This window comes from Taudactylus pleione, unplaced genomic scaffold, assembly GCF_031769625.1.
Source record: "Taudactylus pleione unplaced genomic scaffold, aTauple2 ptg000397bl, whole genome shotgun sequence".
In the NCBI taxonomy this organism is placed as follows: domain Eukaryota; kingdom Metazoa; phylum Chordata; class Amphibia; order Anura; family Myobatrachidae; genus Taudactylus; species Taudactylus pleione.
Window position 1 is genome coordinate 8,844,262 of NW_028284799.1, and position 21,264 is coordinate 8,865,525.

At 40.1% G+C, this 21,264-nt stretch overlaps 1 protein-coding gene across 3 annotated transcripts in view; it reads left to right on the forward strand.

The window, feature by feature from the left end:
* SRRM3 (serine/arginine repetitive matrix 3) overlaps window positions 1-17,383 on the forward strand; it is a 454,137-nt gene extending 436,754 nt beyond the window's left edge. For 2 of the 3 annotated variants that reach the window (XM_088446398.1, XM_088446399.1), the window contains 4 exons: window positions 6,947-7,278; window positions 7,519-7,740; window positions 9,772-9,909; window positions 14,022-17,383. In XM_088446398.1, the coding sequence (XP_088302524.1) occupies window positions 6,947-7,278; window positions 7,519-7,740; window positions 9,772-9,909; window positions 14,022-14,217 (888 nt within the window). In that variant the 3' untranslated portion in view covers window positions 14,218-17,383. Of the gene's footprint in view, window positions 1-6,946; window positions 7,279-7,518; window positions 7,741-9,771; window positions 9,910-12,529 lie in introns of all 3 variants that reach the window. The other variant, XM_088446400.1, reaches the window with a different exon arrangement.
* The last annotated feature ends 3,881 nt before the right edge of the window (window positions 17,384-21,264 follow it).

Genomic DNA, 21,264 nt, shown 5'->3' on the forward strand with positions numbered 1-21,264 from the left:
TTCTACTAATGGCAACATTTGTACTGAGTATAATACAACACAATAATGTACTGTGAATATGTATTAAATAGTAACTGGGTGGGCACTAGGAAAATGTGGGACTCCTCATATAGAATACATACAAGATGACTATATAGGTCTATTTGTCTTAACAGCAAGGGAGTAAATAAGTAAAACATTGTACACCTAGATCTACAGTACTGCGGACTGTACTTCTCTTCCTGCTTTCAGTGTGAGAATGAAGTTATATTTATACAGTACATGTACAATATCATCGTTATACTTAGCTTTTCATTCTTTTTTTGTTGTTGCAATGTTTGCTTTTTGATTATAAGAGCTAGATATAGCACTAGTAACATAATACTTAGAAGACGTTGAGAGCTGAATGACATGTGTATTAAACTTCTTTTATCTGTAAAGAAAATGACTGAGAGAATGAGTGAAAAAAAACCTAAAAACTATGATATAAGTATCATGGACTTGGGAATGAGCTGTATAGGGAAGTACCACTTGATTATGTTCTGTAATTTTAACATGCACTCCCAGGTGGGGTGAATAAATCACCCTGCTCAGGTTGCCCCACACAAATAAGAAACTTCACTCAGTCACAGAAATAATACACCATTCACAAGAATTTAAAGCAGCTGACAGAAATTAGCTCAACAGTTACAGTATATAAGAGTGCATCTCCACCTGCCCAGAGTAAATAATGCTCAGTGTTAAGAGGTGTGGCTAGTAGATGTGGAGGGCCTTAGGGTGCCAAGGGCATGAACACTGAGGGGGTGAGGGGGGACCAGGCAAGCCAGAAGGTATAATCATGCCCCCAATGTGTTGTGGTCATGCCCCCCACCGCAGCGTACAGATAAGTCCTCATTTAACTATACATCTGGCTGGACATAACTTACTAAGAGCAGCATAGAGTAATACACATGATAATGTGTCACAAGCTAATTTTCTGTAGAACTTTATTGTACTAGCTTGTGCTACCTTATCTTAGCTGAGCCTGAAAGTTTACAAATAACCTTATAAAAGGTCTTAAAACAACATGAAGCTAGTGGATGAACAAATATTTATTCCACTGGTTAAAGCTCACTATCACGTAGACAAATGACAACATAAAACAATGATCAAATAATACAAAGTTGGGCTAAAATCAAAGGTATAGCAGCATGGAAAACTAGCAGCAAAAAAAGTTTTTTTAGCAGCATAAGAAAATGAACATACGGTCCATAGATCTCTCACCATGCATTGGTGTTACGGTGGGCTAGTGTGCATTTACTGTAAGCAAAGAAGTCCCGGGCCTTCCAGCTCGGCACCACCGCAAAATATATGGGTCAGGTCAAGTGACGGTTCCAACTGCAAACAATCCTTTAGAGTGCCAGCATCAGGATGTCCATGCAATGCGTTTCGATATAAAATACCTTCTTCAGGAACGGATTTTGGTGGAGTTGGTGTTACTCCTTATTGTATATGGGGGGAAGCTGGCTTTATTTTATTGCGCAAATTGGGATGAAATTAACTCTTTCTTACTTGTGCTACCTGATGACAAGAAGTCTAACATTACCTAAAAACATGTGACTGTTCGGCCAGAAGGACAGTTAAATGAGGACACAACTGTAACATCTCCATGAGGGCCTGATATGCTTAACATGGCATGCCACATGCCCCCTCAATTGGCCACACCACCTTCAGTCCTGGCACCCCTGCCCAAAGCTTGTGAGTCTACAGTCTTTAATGTAAACCTGGGCTGATGATGATATTTATACAAGAAGATTCATAAAATGTTACCCCACTTTTAGAAGTCAGTGATATAATTAGTTAGAACTTTTTATAATCCAACATATATAATACAATTAAATTACAGAAAATTCTCATATTTGTTTGCTACTTTGTAGTTGGTGGTTCTGTAGCCCTGTACTCCTATAGGATTACAAGGTACATAGCTACATGAGCTATTTTAAAATTGTAAATTGTTGTCTCTTGTAGTGAAGTCCTGCATAGAAATTGCAAGTGATAGAATTTACTTAAACTAATACTGTTATAGTCTGTCAGTTACACAGTTACACCATAGGAGATGACCCAGTTTAGAAAGCAGTACATGATGTTTCCAGGAAGTGTGCAGCAGCCAACAGGAAGTAGCATTAGGGCAATTCCACCGGTAATGGAGTCACCTTTCTACAGTGATAAACTCTATACATTACACATATGCCACCACTAATGTGACAAATCATCATAACACAACAGCCCACAATAAACCCCATAAAAAATATTATCAAAATAGTTTTACTGCTATCTTTTGTAAGTTATCCTTGATAAATCAGCTACTTTCAGAGTCAGTAATGGAATCACCATTCATGACACATGTTACTATGGGGCCTATTCATCATGACATACAGTAATTATCACTAGTGATAATTATGTTTTAAACTCGCTGCAAGTTTAAAAAATCTTTTGGAGGCACTCATGCCTCACTAGCAAAAGTATCGCAATCGAAAAGCTGCTCCTTTTGCGGAACCAGCTTTTGCCCCTACAGGTGAGGTACTGTATCCATACAAAGGTATGGGGATTTTGGAAATTATCGAGGCACATTTGTAACCAGGAGATATCTGTGATATCTCCTGCGTTACATGAATGATGAAGGAGTCCGACACTTAAATTATACAAAAGTAGGTGAAAATTTAATTTTTCACCTGCTTTTGTATAACTTAAGTGATGATGACAAGAATCCCTAAGGGCAGATCCATGCAACACAAGTAATGGGTTGATTGGTCACCCCCCCATCCCATGTACCCCCCCTTAAGGTGGGAACTGGCAGACTTTGTTTGCTGAGATATTCAGGTTATTTCCTCTCCATAGGATTAGTGTAACAAGACATTGTTAAATGACAATATGTTTTAAAAGTCACAGAGAGGCGGACCTTAGCTTATTTTCATGGGCTTGGTGCCCTCTTGTGCGGGGCCGGCAACAGAAATCTTGGGGTCTGGTACACTAATGTCTCTGGGGCCCCCACCTCCTCACTGCCACCCCCGAGCCCATCACCCACACATCCCTCCCTTGTATGTGTAATATGTGAAGCATGATAATGCTAATTGAAAGATATGCCAGCCTTTAAATAATGTAAAAATACATTATGACTTACGCACTGTCTCTCTGTCACTGATGATGCAGGCTGTAGTTCTTGTCTGACATCTTTTCCAAGGCCGTCTTGTTGACAGTGATGTGGATGAATCAGGGGTAGGAGAGTGTCTGTAGCCAGCCATCCTCAGTCCTCAGCCCCTAATCACTTTTCTCAGCCCCCAGCCTCTCATCACCATCCTCAGCCACCTAATCTTTGTCAGCCCTCAGACTCTCATCACCATCCACAGCTCCACCACCTTCCTCAGCCCTCAGACTCTTATCACCATCCTCAGCCCCCTAACCTTTGACAGGCCCCAGACTCTTATCACTATCCACAGTCCCACTACCTTCCTCAGCCCTCAGACTCTCATCACCATCCACAGCCCCAGAGAAGCAGTCGGGAAACCGACGGACGAAATACCGACCTCCGGCTTCCTGACTGTCTAATCCCGGCAAGTGTCTAATGACAGACGTCGAAATCCCGACACCTGTCATTAGACCTACGCCAGGAGCCCGATACACGGCTTACCGATCGAGAACTTAGGGATAAGCACCCCCCCTGGGAGGTTAGGGTTATGCGAGGGGAAGGGGGGGTTAGGGTTAGTCACCCCTGCGGGGAGGTTAGGGTTAGGCACCGCCCCGGGAGTCTTAGGTTAGGCTGTGGGGAAGGGGGGTTTAGGCACATAGAGGGGGGTTAGGGTTAGGCACTTGGAGTGGAAGGTTAGGGTTAGGCACCCCTAAGGGAGGGTTAGCATTAGAGGGGGTGGTTAGGTTAGTAAATAGTAAAAATACTTACCTGCCGGCATCTTCACAGCCGTGCTACCCCTGTCGAGATTTGAACCGACGGCCATACTGATTCCCAGCCCCACCACCTTCCTCAGCCCCCATTACCTTTGTAAGCCCTCAGACTCTCATCACCATCCTCAGCCCCATCACCTTTCTCAACACCCATCACCATCCTCAGCCCCCATCACCATCCTCAGCCCCCATCACCTTCCTCAGCCCCCATCACCCTCAGCCCCATCACCATCCTCAGCCGCACCAGCTTTGTCAGCCCACAGCCCCTCATTACCATCCTCAGCCCCCATCACCTTTCTCAGCCCCATAACCTTTCTCAGCCCCCATCACCCTCCTCAGCCCCATCACCATCCACAGCCCCCATCACCTTCCTCAGCCCCCATCACCTTCCTCCGCCCCATCACCATCCTCAGCTCCCATCAAACTTCCACAATCACCTTCATTAGAACCAATAGCCTCACCACTGCAGCCTGCCGAGTCAGCTCCTCCTTCAGTGAAAGTTGCGGGCGATTGTACCACACATGTTGCGCCTGCGTGTCCCTTTAGACTCCCCCTGTCGTTGGGCCTGCTCTTGTGTACTACCATCTCAGAACAGCCGCAAGGCCAGACAAATGCATGCACTCTGTAAGCATATACTGTACATATGTATGAGCATGGCACTCTAACATGTGTAAAAAAGTAAAGGAAATCATACATTTGCATTGTCAATGATCTCCAGTGAGTAGGTAGGGAATATGAAATACTATATGGGATAGTGAACACCTTGCTAAAAAGGATATTATAAGTCACCGTTTATTGACCTGATAAAGGAACTCAAATATAGTTCATGGTTCTCCGAGGTGACTTATAATACCTATAATATTCCCCAGTATGGGCTATATTGACATTCAAAATGCATTCTTTTTACAGATATAATTTGCAGTAGTGTATGCATATATAAGCATCACTTGTGAATGTATACTATATTATTTATATTTTACAAACAACATGTAAATGATATAATTGTTAGAGAGAATGCCTTCCCCTCACCCACAGCTTTCATACTATAATATTCTATTTTCAGCTCTTAATGTGTAATATCTTAGATAACATATCTTGTTATATTGATAAAATGTTGAGTTGCTGTGCTAATATGAGTGACTGTACAAGGAGTGAGCCTTCTCAACTCAATGGGAAGCATACATTAAAGGCCATGATTGAATGATAACCTGTAGTAACTAGAAATATATTTTTATATACCCATAGCTAAAGGTACAAAATACACTATAGTCTATTTGCAATGCACTCTATCAAACATGCATTCATATGTTTGGGTATATACTTAGTACATGGAATTTTAAAATAAGTTATTATAGAGACTATGGTTGTATATTAATTCCCTGGTTCACACTTCTAAGCTTATACAGTATAATCAGCCAAAGTTATTGGAAAAGGAAATTTGTACCTTGTTTACCACTTTACTCAAATAACTCATAGGAAAGCATCTCAGCCATAAGCTGCAAATTATCTGCTGTAACATGATATATCCCTTTGATATATCCCTGTAGAAGAGCTATGGCTACATTTATACTTGTATAACTATACTGTCCAGTAATACAATTTTTGAATATATTTGGTATACGCCGAGTCAAGTTAGAACTGATGCTCTCATTACATTCACACATCACCTCAAAAGCTGTTGACAAGTTCTGCTTACATTGTACCTTTGTTGAGCACAAGATACTGTATCTATATTTGCTACTGTAGTGTTGTATTCGTACAGTGTGTTGAATGTGTGGTAGCATAAGCTAGAGATACTAGAGCTTTTAGGTATTTACCTTTTTATTTAAATTTAATTTAAATATCAGATATGCATAAATAATTTTATGCATGATGGACATTTTTTTTCTTTTATAAACATAATGTCCAAAACATGAACACCACATTTTTTTCTTGATTTATTTATTTTTCTTGTATTTTTTGTCTATAATATAAATTAACATGCCTAAGTTATAAACCATTACCTTTTTAAAGTTACTTATATTGAATTCACATTTTGGATATTGATGTACAGTATGATCCAATATATTTTTCAAGAGGAACATATTAAGCCAGGGAGTACAGTACAGTTCAATAGGTAGGCTCAAATTTAGTTGAGCATACTGTAGGTACTTCACTGAAATTATCAAGGTCCCTCAAACCTCGTGATTGGCCTCTCCTGCAATTCTCAATTACAAGGCCAGGAAAGTGGGTTTGTGTGTTTTTTTTCTTTATTATTTTTTTCTCTCTCTCTATCTCTCTTGCATTTTTGTGAATCTAATGATGCACTTATGTTGCCCCACTTTTCCCTTCTCTTCATACCTTACCTACTAAAGGAGGAAATGCCACTTTCTTGGTAAGTGGATGTTAACCAAGAGGGACTTAAATCAAAAAAAGATCACAGTGTGACAAAACTGAGAACATAGGGTGCTGATGAAAGCTCAACAGTACTCTGCCGGAAAAAAAGGAATACAGACAAACTAAAATGAATAAAAGACAATTTATTTTTTTTCAGTAACATTTGTGAATTTTATTTTATTATTTTACTTTTTTTCTACTTTCCCTTGTTCCCTCCTCAATCTCTACCAGTTTTTGTGCTGTTTTGTCCAGATGTCTATCTCACTCCTCACTATTTTAATTATTTTTTATTTTCCTTATTTTTTTTTTATCCAAACAATATGTTATTTTGAATTCTACATAACTTTAACTATCTTTATTTTGATTTTATTTATGTGAGGTCTTAATCTTAGATTTATATCTTCCCCACCTGCTCTTTACAATTATTTTTTGTTATCTATTTATTTTTTGTTGCGTTTTGCATGCAAAGTTGCATGAGCTGCATTGTTGGGGTCGGAAGGCTAAGCAGAAAGGAATAGTCTCAGTGTAGAATCTCTGTGTTAACGTGCTGTATGCAACTGTGAGTTGACATTTATGGCTAATTGAAGATTAAGTCATGCTAAAGCATCTCTCCATCTTTTCTCTTTCCCTATTTCTACTTTCTTTTCCTCTACAGCGACTCACTTCAGTATCACCATCTTCAAAGACACATTCAAAAGTGGAGACATCTCCTAACCGTCACAAGAGTAATAACCGTAATGATGTAAGGAGTCCAAGATCTATTTCATCAAGTAAAGGTGGCCGATGTTCATCAGATGATAAGCATCGACGTCACTCCAGGTCGCCATCATTAGAGAGACACCATAGACGGTCTAGGGTTCGAACCAGGATTCAGAAAGCGTCTTCTGTGAACTCAGGAAGTCATACAGGCTACAGCAGTGATTCTGAAGGATCAGTATTTTCACAGACCACAGGACAAGAAAAGAACCATGGTGCTTCAGCAAAAAAGTAAGACCACATCATGAAATTTAATATATTGACACCATATTTAAGTAGTATAAAAGACAGCATTGTTGCATAAAACTGTAACTTGTGTAATATTCATTCACATGAATAAAATACAAATAATGTATTTAGATAGGGCATTGTGTTAAGCTCAAATTTATGGTTCTGAGCACGAAAGTAGTTCACTTACATCTCTGCTAAAAAGATTATGGATAGAAGTAATCAGAACATTGTATGACATAGGCTAAAGGTCAAGCATCACCGTGGAAGACAAAATAGCTGTTCTGAGTCATCTGTGAAGCATGCTCGACAAAACTTTGAGCGGAAAAAGAGTCCAACACGCAGCACAGGTAACAGAGGCAGCTCCTGGAGTTCCAGTCGGTCGCGGTCACATTCAAGATCACGTGACAAGAGGTCGGCAAGAAGTAGGTCTAGATCGGCCTCTCAGAAGAAAACTTTAAACAGGTAAAGACTGTTTAACATTACCAGCTGCAATGGATATCTAGCTAAGTCATGTCAACTGATTTTAGATTAACAGTTTATAGTTGCAGTTACAGTATAAGTATTTATTTTTTGTTTTTCTGAATAATGAAAACGCCATATTTATTGACAGAGGGGGTTGGGTATGGGATCCCGGCTGTCGGGATGCCGCTGTCAAAATACCTACAGTGACATCCCGACAGTCACTGTCCCGACAGTAAAAGGTAAGTTCTCTAACCCTAACAGAGTCTGTCTGTGTGGCGCTGGCCACGCTGCGCTCAGTGAGCTGCCGGCCGCTGGACTGAGAGGACGGGGCCTGTGACAGACTGCACACAGGCCCCCTCTTCTCTAGAAACGCCCCTGCTAACCCCTAAACCTAATCCTCCCCTAACACCCGATACTTACCTTCAGGATGCCGGTGGTCAGTATTCTGGATCCGGGATCCCGACTGCCGTCGGGATTCCGGCGCCGGCATTTAGAACGTCGGCATCCCATCAGACGGGATGCTGACTACATCACGACAGGGGATATCTATTTCATTTGTAAGGGTTCAACTCTCATTTAGCTATTTTTATCTCACAGGTAATATGATGGTTACTGATTCCCAGTTTCGTACATGTTTGTTTTAAAAGAAATGTATTAAAAAAAGAATAAGTAAATGTGATATACATGTATATTTTTATATAACTCAAATGCATATAATTTATAAATAAATATTCAACTTGAATAGTAATGTACAGATATTTTCATACCATACATAATCAAATAATTAGATGTATGAAAATATACATTTAAAACCCAGGAACACATTATTTAGAGTTTTCTATAGCACAACACAGGTACAAGAATAAAATGTTTATAAATGATGTTGTACAGTTGTCACTACAGACAGCCCAGCAGAAGGATGCTTCCCAGGAGCAGGTGGTAAAGTAAAATAAGAACATAATTATTAAGGGGACGCATTCTTTTAAAGAGGGTGTCCCCAAGTGTGTAGTTGCCAAGATGGTACATGTAAAAAACAAAGGGAAATGAGAAAACGCATCTGGAAACTCCAGAAGAGGAATGTCCATGGTCCTTTTTACACCCCTCTTGATACCCCTGGCAATGCATCCTGTTTTCCTAAAGCTCTTCAATGTATTACATGAATAACAATGTGTGACACCTGTTCCTGGCGTGTTTGGTTGTCCATTATAAAAGTAAATACAATTGGTAATTGCTACAAAGTATAGTTTTGGTGAAATGCATTACAGTTTAAATTCAGATGTCTATCAGCGTTACCTGTTGCTGAGTTTTACTGTAAATTACTGTAGAAGTTATTGTTAAATGCTATTTTGTTTTGGATCATAAATCTAGACTTATTGGGGCTGAAACAGGGTTGCATGTGGATCGTGTGATTTGTAGTACTGCGTTTGCTCTGTGGCTGAGCATATTCCAATTTGAGCATCTACTCGTGATTCAGAGTCATATACATCCTAATTACCTAATTATTATCGGGTGGCAACTGAGCCTTCGCACATAGGCTAAGTGTTTTAGGGTATGTCATGGGCATGAAGGCGGAATTGCAGGCTATTCAAAGTCCAGTTACATAGAGAAATCCATCTGATTTTGGACAGATCTCTTGCGTTAGGTAGGTACTGGTGCAAACGTGCATTGACAATGATTATGGTTATTTCCGCAAGCATATGGACAAGGGCGATGCAGTTACATAGAGGCATGTAACTCTGCATACCGTACATGCAAATATCCGCATTTATTTCTCTGCACGCAATGCGGCTGCATTTAATAAAGCTAATTTCACCATTTACGTGAGGGATACCTGCAGCTTCACAACCCACCATTTGAAATCTTTTGAAAATGTTTAAAATTGTGTATTTTGATTAGTGCATGGACAGTCCTATTTACCTGTTTCTTTCACTAGTAGTCAGAGACAAGTCTTTTGTATTTCCAGTTCTTTGTCTAACTTATCTACATAAAAAAGGTGTCCATTTATTACATCTGTGTTTTTGCTTCTGTCAGGGAGAAAGATGGTGAGACCCGAGCACGACATAATGATACAGAAGCAACAAGGCCTCGGCGTCGCTCCAGAAGTTACTCTCCTATTCGGAAGAGAAGGAGGGATTCTCCTAGCTTCATGGAACCAAGAAGAATTACAAGGTAAAATGCAGGCGTTGTATTCCTTGGCTGTCCGTGTGAACAGCCATGAATGTTTATAAAGGCAGGAAGATGGCAGAAAGAATCAAATAAAAAAATGAAGCCGTGTCCCTGTGATATATTTATAAATATGATGTGCCATTTCTATTGTGTGGCAGTGGGTGTAAGATATAGGACTGCTTTCTTCTCTCTTAATTAAGATGTTGCGGCATTATGTGCTCTGGTACTAGCCTAAATAAAAAAACATACACGACCCCCTGGTATTAGTGTAGTGCTAATTTATAATAAATGGTAAGGACTCCAAATATATATAAACCAGCATAGGATTAGCACATGACCTGTTTTGCACTAAAAAAAAATGTATTCACCTAACCTATATTTCTAAAGTGTTTAATTAATATTTCTTATAATTCTCATCACTGCTGAGACTATACAAATAACAGTGTGTACCTAGTTTGTAACATACTGTTACAGGTTCTCACTGCACCTTTTATAAATGCTTTTATTTTAGAATCTCTACTCAGCACATTTAGCAATTGTGAGCAGGCAGGGTGGGCTAAATATTTTCTTTTTTTTGTCCAGATAGAAAAAAAGAGAAAACACTTTAAATCAATATTATTTCAGTGCTCAGAAGTCCAAGGAATGCATTCATCAGGTTATAGTGTATGTTGATGTGCATTGACCTGGTTTGTAAATGACTTCTGATAAGATAATATAAGCTTTACGATATTAGGTGTAAATAGGCTTATGTAGAGTTGGACATACTTGTTAAAATACACATATTCTTATAAAGTATTCATAACAGGTTGGTGCATCTTACTATTATAGAGGCAGAAAGGGGGATGAAAAGGGTGGGCAAGCAAAAGCCAAGTAGAGTAAAGGACGTGTTTATTAATTGCAACTCTAGTAGACCTGGATGTCACCGTGTCAGGAGACATATACAGTATCTTGCAGCTGCTGGAGTTCTGGTGGAACAATGATGATGGTGATGACAGTCAATAGTGTTGGCTGGTTAGAAATTGACCCCTCTGGGTGAAAATACTTATAAGTGGTGAGGATGTGACTGCAATATTATTCACATTACTCAATTCATGCGGCATCATTAAATATTATTACTCCTTAATTTTTAGAGGGGAAAACAACAGATGTCCAAGTGTACAAGTCTATAAATGTACAAAGTTGATACAGAAGGCTGTATAGCGATTTTTTTGACTAATGGCAAACAGATGCACCAAAGTTATCATTTTCATCATGTTGGGTTAGGGTGGGCTTCAATATTACATTTTTCCCAACCCAACATTAGATAATCTATTAAATTGTCTTCTTGTTTTGGAAGCACCATTTTTGTTGTATATAATACTTAAAAAAATTTATATCAAAAGAAAATATTTTAGTCTGTCCAGCACTGGACTGATGTAGGTCTATAAATGATGCAGGAGCCCCTGCTGCTCGTTAATGTTTCTGTTATTTAATAACCTTTGTCAGGACATACTGTACAAATACAATAGTTCTTCTACATGGAGCTGAGAGGCCCATTTCAAGCAACTTTGTCCATCTAGAATTGTGTTCATATGGAATACATGCATTTATCACAAAATTGGAGAAACAACTTAACTATTGCATTTGCCTATATTACCTTATATATTGTCTTTTACATATGGGAAAAAAAATAATCTGGAAACTACTCTAGTAGAATATGATGCCATTTCTTTATAACGAATAAAAGTTGTCAGTTCCAGCTTCTGCAGAGGAAATTAAGGTTGACACTTCCTTTCTTTCTTTCTTTCTTTCTTTCTTTCTTTCTTTCTTTCTTTCTTTCTTTCTTTCTTTCTTTCTTTCTTTCTTGTTAAATATTTTGTGGTACAGTTTGCTTGGTATAAAAGCCTGTTTTGAAGTATTTATATATTCAATACCAAGTCAGCAATCTCCCATGGTACTTGTATATTAAATACCTAGACAGCAATCTCCCATGGTACTTGTATATTAAATACCAAGTCAGCAATCTCCCAAGGTACTTCAAACATCCAAGAACATTTTAAAATGTATATTTGTATTGATCATTCAAAATATAAAGGCATAACATAAAAAGAGGAACAATGCATATTAAAATCAATTTTTGACGATAACCCTTGTTATAGGATAAGTGGCCAGTTGCATATAAAAATAATTCCTCCTTTAATACCAGAATCTGATTAAAATAAATAAATATAAAAGTGTTAGTGCCAAGTGGAACTGCCAAAATTATGGTACAGCTGTGTGCTTATATATCCTCCCAGCCAGACATTTGTGTGGCTTTGGGTGATACAAAAACATCTTGTGATAAGGTGTCACAAACTACAGTTGTATAGAGTTCTATACTATCTTGCGTAGCTTATGACGCTTTATAACGAGCAATATTTTAACACGTGATGGTTTTTTTTATGTTCAGCCAGAAATATAATTAAATGAGGACACGTGTATATTTATATATTAATTACGTTTACCTTGCTGGTAAAGTTTAGTTCATTGAGTTGCTGTTTTTTTCACACTTATTATTTCCGCTTCAAACTTATGAAATATGTTTTACTGAACACACATCTATATGTTTATCATGTAAATTTATGCTATTCCATCCCATGTTAAGGTTCCTTGTGAAGACCAACTTCCAATGACGTGCATTACAGCAAGTATGCTCGGTTACTATGGTAACCGTATCACTCCGCCCTTTCCCAGATGACGTTTCACCATCTCTTTTGATGTCAGGTTTAATGAGAGACTCAGCCTTATATCAAACATACTAACAGCTCACAGAAAGTCTGTGTTTCTATACAGTCTGATTCAGATTGGGATCTTCCTTTCTCCGCTTTTATCTTTTAACACTCTCTTCTCTACTATATATGTGCTGCACAGATGTTACCAGGCTATGATACCTTTTTAAGACAAAAAGCCATTGCATTCCACTCCTGTTACAACAAGCAAACCATGTTCTTTTAGTATATATACTACATATGATGAAACATAACAACGGGTACAGTCATAGATAATGTGTTGGTACTTTAGAAATCAGTTTATCTCAAGCACACAAATAAATAAATAAAAAATAGGTGTCAAAATGCATAAAGTCAAAAAGGTGCTGAAATAAGTAGACATGCCATTTTATGCCATCTTGTCATTTATGGATGGCTGGTCTCTGTCACATAAACAGTTCTGAGAAAGGTGCAAACAGCTTTAGTGTTGATAGCAGTTGATAGCCGTGATTTGCATCACTGTCACTCTGTTGTATGGCATAACATACTAATGCAAAAGTAAGAAAAAAAAAAAAGATTACACTGTTAACGTGTTGAAATTCAGATAGAAGCATACATTTTTAAGAATTTGCTCATATAGTATGGGCTAACAGCACTGTTGAGTGGCTGTCATTAAACATACTAATTACGACACCCAACAGTGTACGTTGCAACAGTGTACAGTAAAAGAACATCTGCTTGGCGTATCCTCTACATTTCATGGAAGGACTGGATCGAGGCTCTCTGTGAAATCTGTGCTTCGTCCAAACATCAATTTGAACAGTTTTGCTTTCATATGTTTTGGTGAGCTGGAGTGCAATCCCTTTTTGTTTGGCACTAACTTACAGTATTCAAGCTTTTAGGTTCAATTGTCAACTAACCACTTGTTTCTACAGCGTCTGTCTGAGGTGTGGGCAATGTGGGGCAAACAAAGCACAACTTAAGGTTTTATATATTAGACCTTAGTGATCACTTGAGTCCATTTAAATGTTTTATAGCAAGTTTTATAAATCGGTCTACAGCTGTCGCTGAACTACAATTCCCAAGATGCTCAGCCAGTTAGAGCATTTTAGGGCTTGTAGTTTAAAGACAGCTGATATTGGATGTAATTTGCACCCATTACCACTATGCTATTCTTTTTAACAATCTAAGTAGACATTAATAAAAACCAAAGTATAACATTTATTGGTAAATGTTTACATTTAACATGCATCTGTTTTTAATCTAATTTTCTTTTCTTAACTACCAGTCTTAACCAATAATCAGACTTGTAGTTAAACAGTGCTTTTCTTGGTCACTTAAGGTGTTTGCAATCTGATCTCACTATCATGTATTGTCTTTAACTTTCAGTGCCCGGAAGCGCCCAATTCCTTACTACCGTCCTAGCCCATCTTCCAGCTCCCTGAGCAGCTACTCCCACAGTCGTAGTCGAAGTAGGAGCTTTGATAGCTACAGCAGCTACAGTCATAGCCGGACTCGGAGCCGTACACCCAGCCATAGTCGAAGCCCTAGCTACAGGAGCAGCTCTGAGAGTGCTGGATTCTAAGCCTCCATGAATCAAATCAACTCTCCTACTAATCACATTTGCTTCCTACAGTAGAATGTGTTAGCCCAAGAAAACTCACAGGGTTAAAATGCGCTATATATATATATATATATATATATATATATATATATATACATATATATATATATATATAATCAAATAAAGTGAGGATTCATTATCTTTAGCATCCATAACTTCATGTCAGTGTAAATCTACCTTTACTACAAAGATCAAACGAGAAAATCACAAAACATGTAAGTCTGACCTTCAATGAAATATTCTGTCTACAATATGAGGTTTTCTCATTGCCACTAAGCACAGAAGCCACAGGCTTTTCAACCCCTGCAAGAAGTGTTGTCGTGTACAAAATGAAGCAAAAAGAGCTGTTTGCTTGACCATACTTTCTAAAACTACATAATCAATATTTAAGATGTGATTGTGCAGTATTCTAACAATATCAGTTTTGTGGTGAAGGACATATACTCAGTAGGTGGAATAGTTGGGAAGCCACACTCAAGTTATCATAGGACACTAAAACTCCTTTAAAATGAATGTGCGAAGAGAAATTAGTCCAACTTGTGAAAGATGAAGACTATGTAACGTGCAGGTAATTTATTGCAATACTGGTGATACTGCACTTTAATTTCTAGCTGTCAATGACTAAATTGTAATTATTATTATTATTATTATTATTATTATGATGTAATATTACTTTATATTATAGAGTAATTGGACATTTCTCCCTCAGCATTCTTACTACTACATAGATGGCATAACCCATTTGGATGTTCTGTGGCCCCTAGATTTACTAAGAATGTTCAATAGCTATATTCTGCAACATAAATGGCTTTTAATATGAACATGCCTTATAGCTTGACCTCACAGTATAGGGGCTGTCTACTAAAGTCAGTGGTACTGGCAGGGGGGGAGGTGGAGAGTACTCTTGGGCCTGTTGGAGGGAGTGGGCGCCCAGGTCAGTTGCACATCGGGCTGGGAGAGAGAGGAGACTGCACTGCTCAGCGGAAGCAGCCTCTCTCCCAAGCCCAGAACATGCTGCTGTGTATCCTGCTGTGGAGCGTCCCTGCAAGTGGTATGGGGAAATGGGGGCACCTTGATCACCCCCCACACACACACACTCATTGGATCTGCCTATGGTTGAGGGTGACAAATCTGCCCTCTTTATAGCACGTTTTTGGGAGGGTGCATGGCCACACCTCCCCCATTTTACCCACTCCTCCGCCAGTATCCAGGCCCGTCCCCACTCTCAACAGCCCTGACTAAAGTACAAAAAATATTTTGGTACTCTATTACTTCCATCATCTGTTTCTTTATAGCAATTTGACAATTATTCTTAAGTAATCCTTTAAAAAGACTTTGGTTAACACTTCTAGTTCTGAAAATAATAAACATTTCAAAACTGTTTAGCAAACAGATTTTTTATCTAAATTAACTATTTCAGAAAGTTAAAATTGAAAGCTTCATTAGTACATATGAATTGTACTTGACAGCAGGGCCGTATAGAGCAGCCACGGGCCCCGGTACTAAGAGGAGGCATGGCTAATCTGGGGACCAGCACCTACGATGAGAGACTTTCTCCTGGGTGCACATACCCCCCACCTTCACGTCCGTTCCTCCTCACCGCTGTACAGGGGGCGCCAGTGGCTGCACAGGGGTACAATGCTGCCAGGCCCATTTAACAAACCTGGGTAATTAGTACCCTTCTCGGCGCCCCTGCTTAACAGTGTGAAAATAGTAGGACATTAGGACTCACCAGCAATAAAAATCTTTACCAACTGTAATTCAGCCTGACAATTCATTCCCAAGTCTTACCATGCCATCATGTATCACTAGCCAAAGGTAACACATAAACAAGGTATACACATCTAACAAAACACTCTCTGCCGAATCTTAAGACAATAACTTGATTATTGGATGCAAGTGAATACTATTCATCAGCACAAAACTTCAATTTAATAAAATGTTACAGAATTTAATTTTGTAAGAATTACAAAGAATACCATTGCTAATTATTATCAGAATAAAGACACTCCATACATGGCAACCACTAATTTTATCTGTTTAGTCATTTGTAAAATGGTGGTTTGCATTTTTAAAGTATATTTTATTTATTTATTTATTCATTGTTTTGCCTGTTTGTTTGTTTTGAGGACATTGTTTTCAGTTTACCGGCATCAAGAACAAATGTTGATTTCTACTTCAAGATTTTGTTGATTTTCAACTATCAACTGGAAAAGAAATCACGGACATGATAAGATCAATCTGTTAAAAGATTAAGGATAATATTTTTTTTTTATCAAGGATGATTTAAGAATTTTAACAATGGCTCCAAAATATTGTGTTAAGTTTTTCTTCCTTGTAGTATTTATCTGCTTCACGCACTAAAAAAGTTATTGGTTTTAAAGCCGCAACGAACAAAAAAATCTGTTCAGTATATTTCTGTACACATGTATAGATCACGAATGCTGCTTATCTTGTAAATTTGGGATATATGCACAGTTCAGTCCATGTACCAAGTCACGGAAGCCTGTGATTATAGCGGATGCTACATGGCTGCAACACAAGTTACTTTCATCACAAAAAAAGCTACAATGCAAAAACATATTATTTAACTGGACAAAGACATGATTATTTATGTTGTATTAGAATAATATATATGTTGTATAGTTTCTCAAAGATAACAAATTTATTGTACAAGTTTTCTTCTGTTGACCAATACCAGTTTTACTTTTTATACTCATAAGTTATTTGAGAAGATCATATAAGAAATGTCCTTTCAGTGAAGATTACGCTTCTAGTTGAATATATTTAGTTTACTCTTGACGTATCATGACTACAGTACATTTCTGAATAATAGGAAATGTTACGTATGTAAACTGATTACTTCATATAATATGTAAGTAATGGAAATTATTAGTCTCATATTTTTCCTCAATATTTGTATATCTTGCATTTTTATTGCATTGTTAATGCAGTTAATATCCACATAAAACAAATGGCCAACAATGGTTATTTCTTATAAAAATGTATAGTTTAAATAATTTGAAGTCTATCTCTAATCTTGTATGTGGTAACTGTCATAAAGTCCCGAAAGGTCTAAATGTGATGTGATATTGACATTTTCCATAAACTCCTCTATGTTTTAACACCTATGGCTTTTGTGTTTATGTTTTCGAAATAAAGTGTATTAAAGAGGTGGCATGTGTAGCAAATCTAAGTGTTAGGAAGACTTTCTAGCGCTTCTGGTTATTACACACTCAGTAAAAGATATCTCCAGATGACAGAATAAGTGAGGTGTGATCACTTCTCATGCAGCCTGTTCCATAGACTCACAATCAGAAACAAAGATGTAATACTGTAGCTTTATTAAAAGAGCCATGTATTTTATACAGATGGAAAATATTTGAAATAGAGCACTTGAAATGACTGTCTTGGAGATCAGTTTTTTTGTGGTGATATTGAAAATTTCTTATCTCCCAACAACCTTGGTTTAAAATGCGGGACCACATGGTTGAAAAGGGGGCGTCGTCTAGTGAGAAAGGGGCAAGGCTTAGCAGCACACACCCGTTTTCAGCATTCTTGGGGCTTGCCCAGCACTCCCGGAAATGCGGGGCTGGGCCCTGTGCCAGATTAAAGTTCATATGGGCCTGGAGCTGAAATTTATGAAGGGCCTATTGAGTGCAACTGCAGAGGGTGTGACCGGCACTGCGGTGGTGGAGACTAGTCATATGGGGGCGTGACCAGTACTGTGTGTATGTGGTCTGCATAGGGAATGTGGCTAGTTCCATGGAAGGCATAGCTAGCGCCTACCTTTAGCCAGTTTTCTTTATAGTGCAGTTATAACAAAAAAAAAATTTTTTGTGAATTGAATTGTCTGCCTTTTCACACATAACTGGCAACTGAAGCAAATTATAAATGAACTGCTTTCTTAGCTGTAGCCTTTTCCAAAAAATAAATAGCTGCAATGGCAATACTGGTCTAGGGTGTTAAGGGTTAACTTACTGCTTTGCATATGTGTATGCATGAAGTACCTACCCTTGGCGCACCACTATTAAAAACAACCCACCATCAGATAGAAAAAATGAAAAACCAATAAATAAATAATAATAATAAAAAAAATAATATATATATATATGTATATATGAGAGAGAGAGAGAGAGAGAGAGAGAGAGAGAGAGAGAGAGAGTTAAATAAGGCGCGTCTCCAGCTGGTCATCTTGTAATAAGGACTTAACCTGAAACCAGTTATATCTCCGAACACACATTTCTGTCACCTTCCAAGGAAAAAGACAGTCTGAGACATGCATACAGGCATAACAGGTATGTTCCTACTAGGGATGAGCTGGTTCGGTTCCCAGAGAACCGAACCCACCCGAATTTAGCAGGCTCGGAGGTTCTCGCCTTACTCGGTTCTTGAAACCGAGGCAAAACCATAGAGACGGAAATCTTGCGGTTCGCAAGCTTTCATCTCTATGATCAATGTAGTATATAAGGGACCACTCGACGGACGCCATTTCCACTCCAGCTGTGTAAAATGAACAGGGAGGGTGGGTAGTGTAGGGCTGGGAGAGGCGCTGGTGCTATCTGCTGTGTACTGGGCTGGTGACTGCTGATTCATTCTGGTCTCTGGTCACGGTGCTGTCACTAATCGCTATCACTGTACTGTCTGTTCTGATCCATTCTGGTCTCTGGTCACGTTGCTGTCACTGTGCTGTCTGGTGATCCATCTGGGCTGTCTGCTGTGTCATGGGCTTGTGCTGTGTCCATCTCTGGGCCCAAGTTCTGGACTTCAAAAATAAAATAAAATTAGTGTGTCTTTTTATATTTTTCTGTGTGTGCATGCGTGTTAGGCTTAATCACAGTAGCGCACAAGAGCCAGCCAGCAACACACATTGCACTTGCAACCTTGTGCTGCCCGACTCCAGTCGTTCTTAAAAAAAAAAACAATAAAAGTGTCACTGTCATATATTTTCTTCTTCTGTGTGTGCGTGGGTGTTAGGCTTAACCACATTAGCGCACAAGATCCAGCCACTACAGTTGTGTTCAATCAAAACAAAACAATACAAGTGTCACTGTCTTATATTTTTTCTTCTGTGTGTGCGTGGGTGTTAGGCTTAACCACATTAGCGCACAAGATCAAGCGACTACAGTCGTGTTCAATAAAAAAAAACAATTGTCACTGTCATATATTTTTTTCTTCTGTGTGTGTGTGGGTGTTAGGCTTAGCCACATTAGCGCACATAGTTGTGTTCAATCAAAAAAAAAACAATGAAAGTGTCATATTTCTACTTCAGGGTCCATAGGGTATCCACAGGATACCTTGGGGTATAGGTGTGACGTCAGTCGCTGGGCATCATAGAGTTAAGCTTTTCAGCCTCCCAGGATGCACTAGGGTCCCCCTCCTATACCCCGCCCCCGAGCCAAGGCACCTTAGTTTAGTTTGGTGCCCGGCCGGCGTCGGGTGCACCTGTCGGAGTGGGGGCTAGAAGAGCCCCTGAAGCTTTCTTCAGTGCAGCTGTGGCTGCACATCTGGATGTACAGCATGGACAGTCAGTCCTGACGTCCATGCTGTCTTCCCTACACCCCCGCCGGTACCAGAACGCCGGTACCGATCCGGGGATGCTGGTGAGCATCTGGGGTCACAGCTAGCGGTGACCCCAGATGTTCCGGACCATGGCCGGATCCAATGGGGACAAAGGTAAGCAGCGGGGTCCCGCGGTGGGTCCCCGCTGGTCACATGGTCCTAAGTCCCCAGGCAGGGGGCTCCCTGGGGACTGGCTGCAGCGTGGAGCCAGGCGACCAACCTGCGCTTTCCACTACCCCCTGGGACAGCGGACCGCAGCAGAGCGGTAGCGCTGCGGCGTCCCAGGGGTTAAATGCATGCCAGGGGAGCGCGCCTTCCCTGTCTCACAGCTGGCGCCTCCCCCGCTGCACACAGCCCTCTGCATGCTGCCGACTGGTCCTGTGGCAGCGCTCCTCCCCCAGGCCAGCCTCCTCTCTGCTCCTCGGTGGCCATCTTCTACAGAACGCATGGTGAACGCTGCTGGAAGCGCTGTACGGAAGCATCATGGTCTGGGTCCCCCCGCATACCTCTCCTCCGCTGTGGCTCAGGTCTGTGTATGCAGCGCTGTGTCCTACCAGGCCCTGTGTCTGTGTAGTTGAGTGATCAGCGCTGTTAGTGCAGGAATTGTTATTTCTCTGCATTGTATGTGACTGTGCTAGCGCTGCCTGTAACTTTTCTTCTCTAAACTGTCAGCTTTATTACTGTCCCTGTTCTTTCTGCTAAAGCCCTTGCGGTGCGGTGCTGCAGGGTGGTCTCTCGCCTATTTAATACTTAATTGGTGAGAGAGGTCACATACGTGGTGCCATCATGTCTGAAAGTGATTTTCCCCTCCGGCTACAGTGTACCACGTGCAAAGTACCGTTAGCGGAGGGGGAGGGTAGCGCGGAGGGCCTTTGCCAGCAGTGTTTGTCCATGGCGCGGCCTATTACGGTTACAGCACCGGTACAGGAGCCGCCCTGGGCTTGTTTCGCTCAGGCGTTAACAGCTTTAGTGGGCCAGTTAGCTCCGCAGCCCGCGTTTACTCCGATGGGTTTGTCCCAGCAGTCTGTGGTATCGTCACCCATGCAGGGGTTCCCACGACAATTGGTGGTACCCCACAGTCTCCCTATTTCCCCGCTCCCGGGTTCTCAGGAGCCAGCGTGGGTTAACTCCCTGACGAGTTCTGTACAGCACTTGTCGGATGTGTTGCAAGGGGAGTCTGTGATGCGGCCTCATAAAAGGCCGGTGGCGTCTCTGTCCGCTCCTTATGAGGATGACGAAGGGACGTCTGATGATGGGGAGATTCTGGATCCTTACGATCAGGAACCTCTCCATACTAAGGACGCTGATGCTAAGTCCAAAGTATATATTCCTGGACTTATTCGGGCGGTCCGCACAGCCTTGGTGATTGAGGACGAAGTTCCCCCAGCGGCTAAATCTAAGTATGCCTTTTTCAAAGATGTGAAGGGCGATGCCACAGTCTTTCCT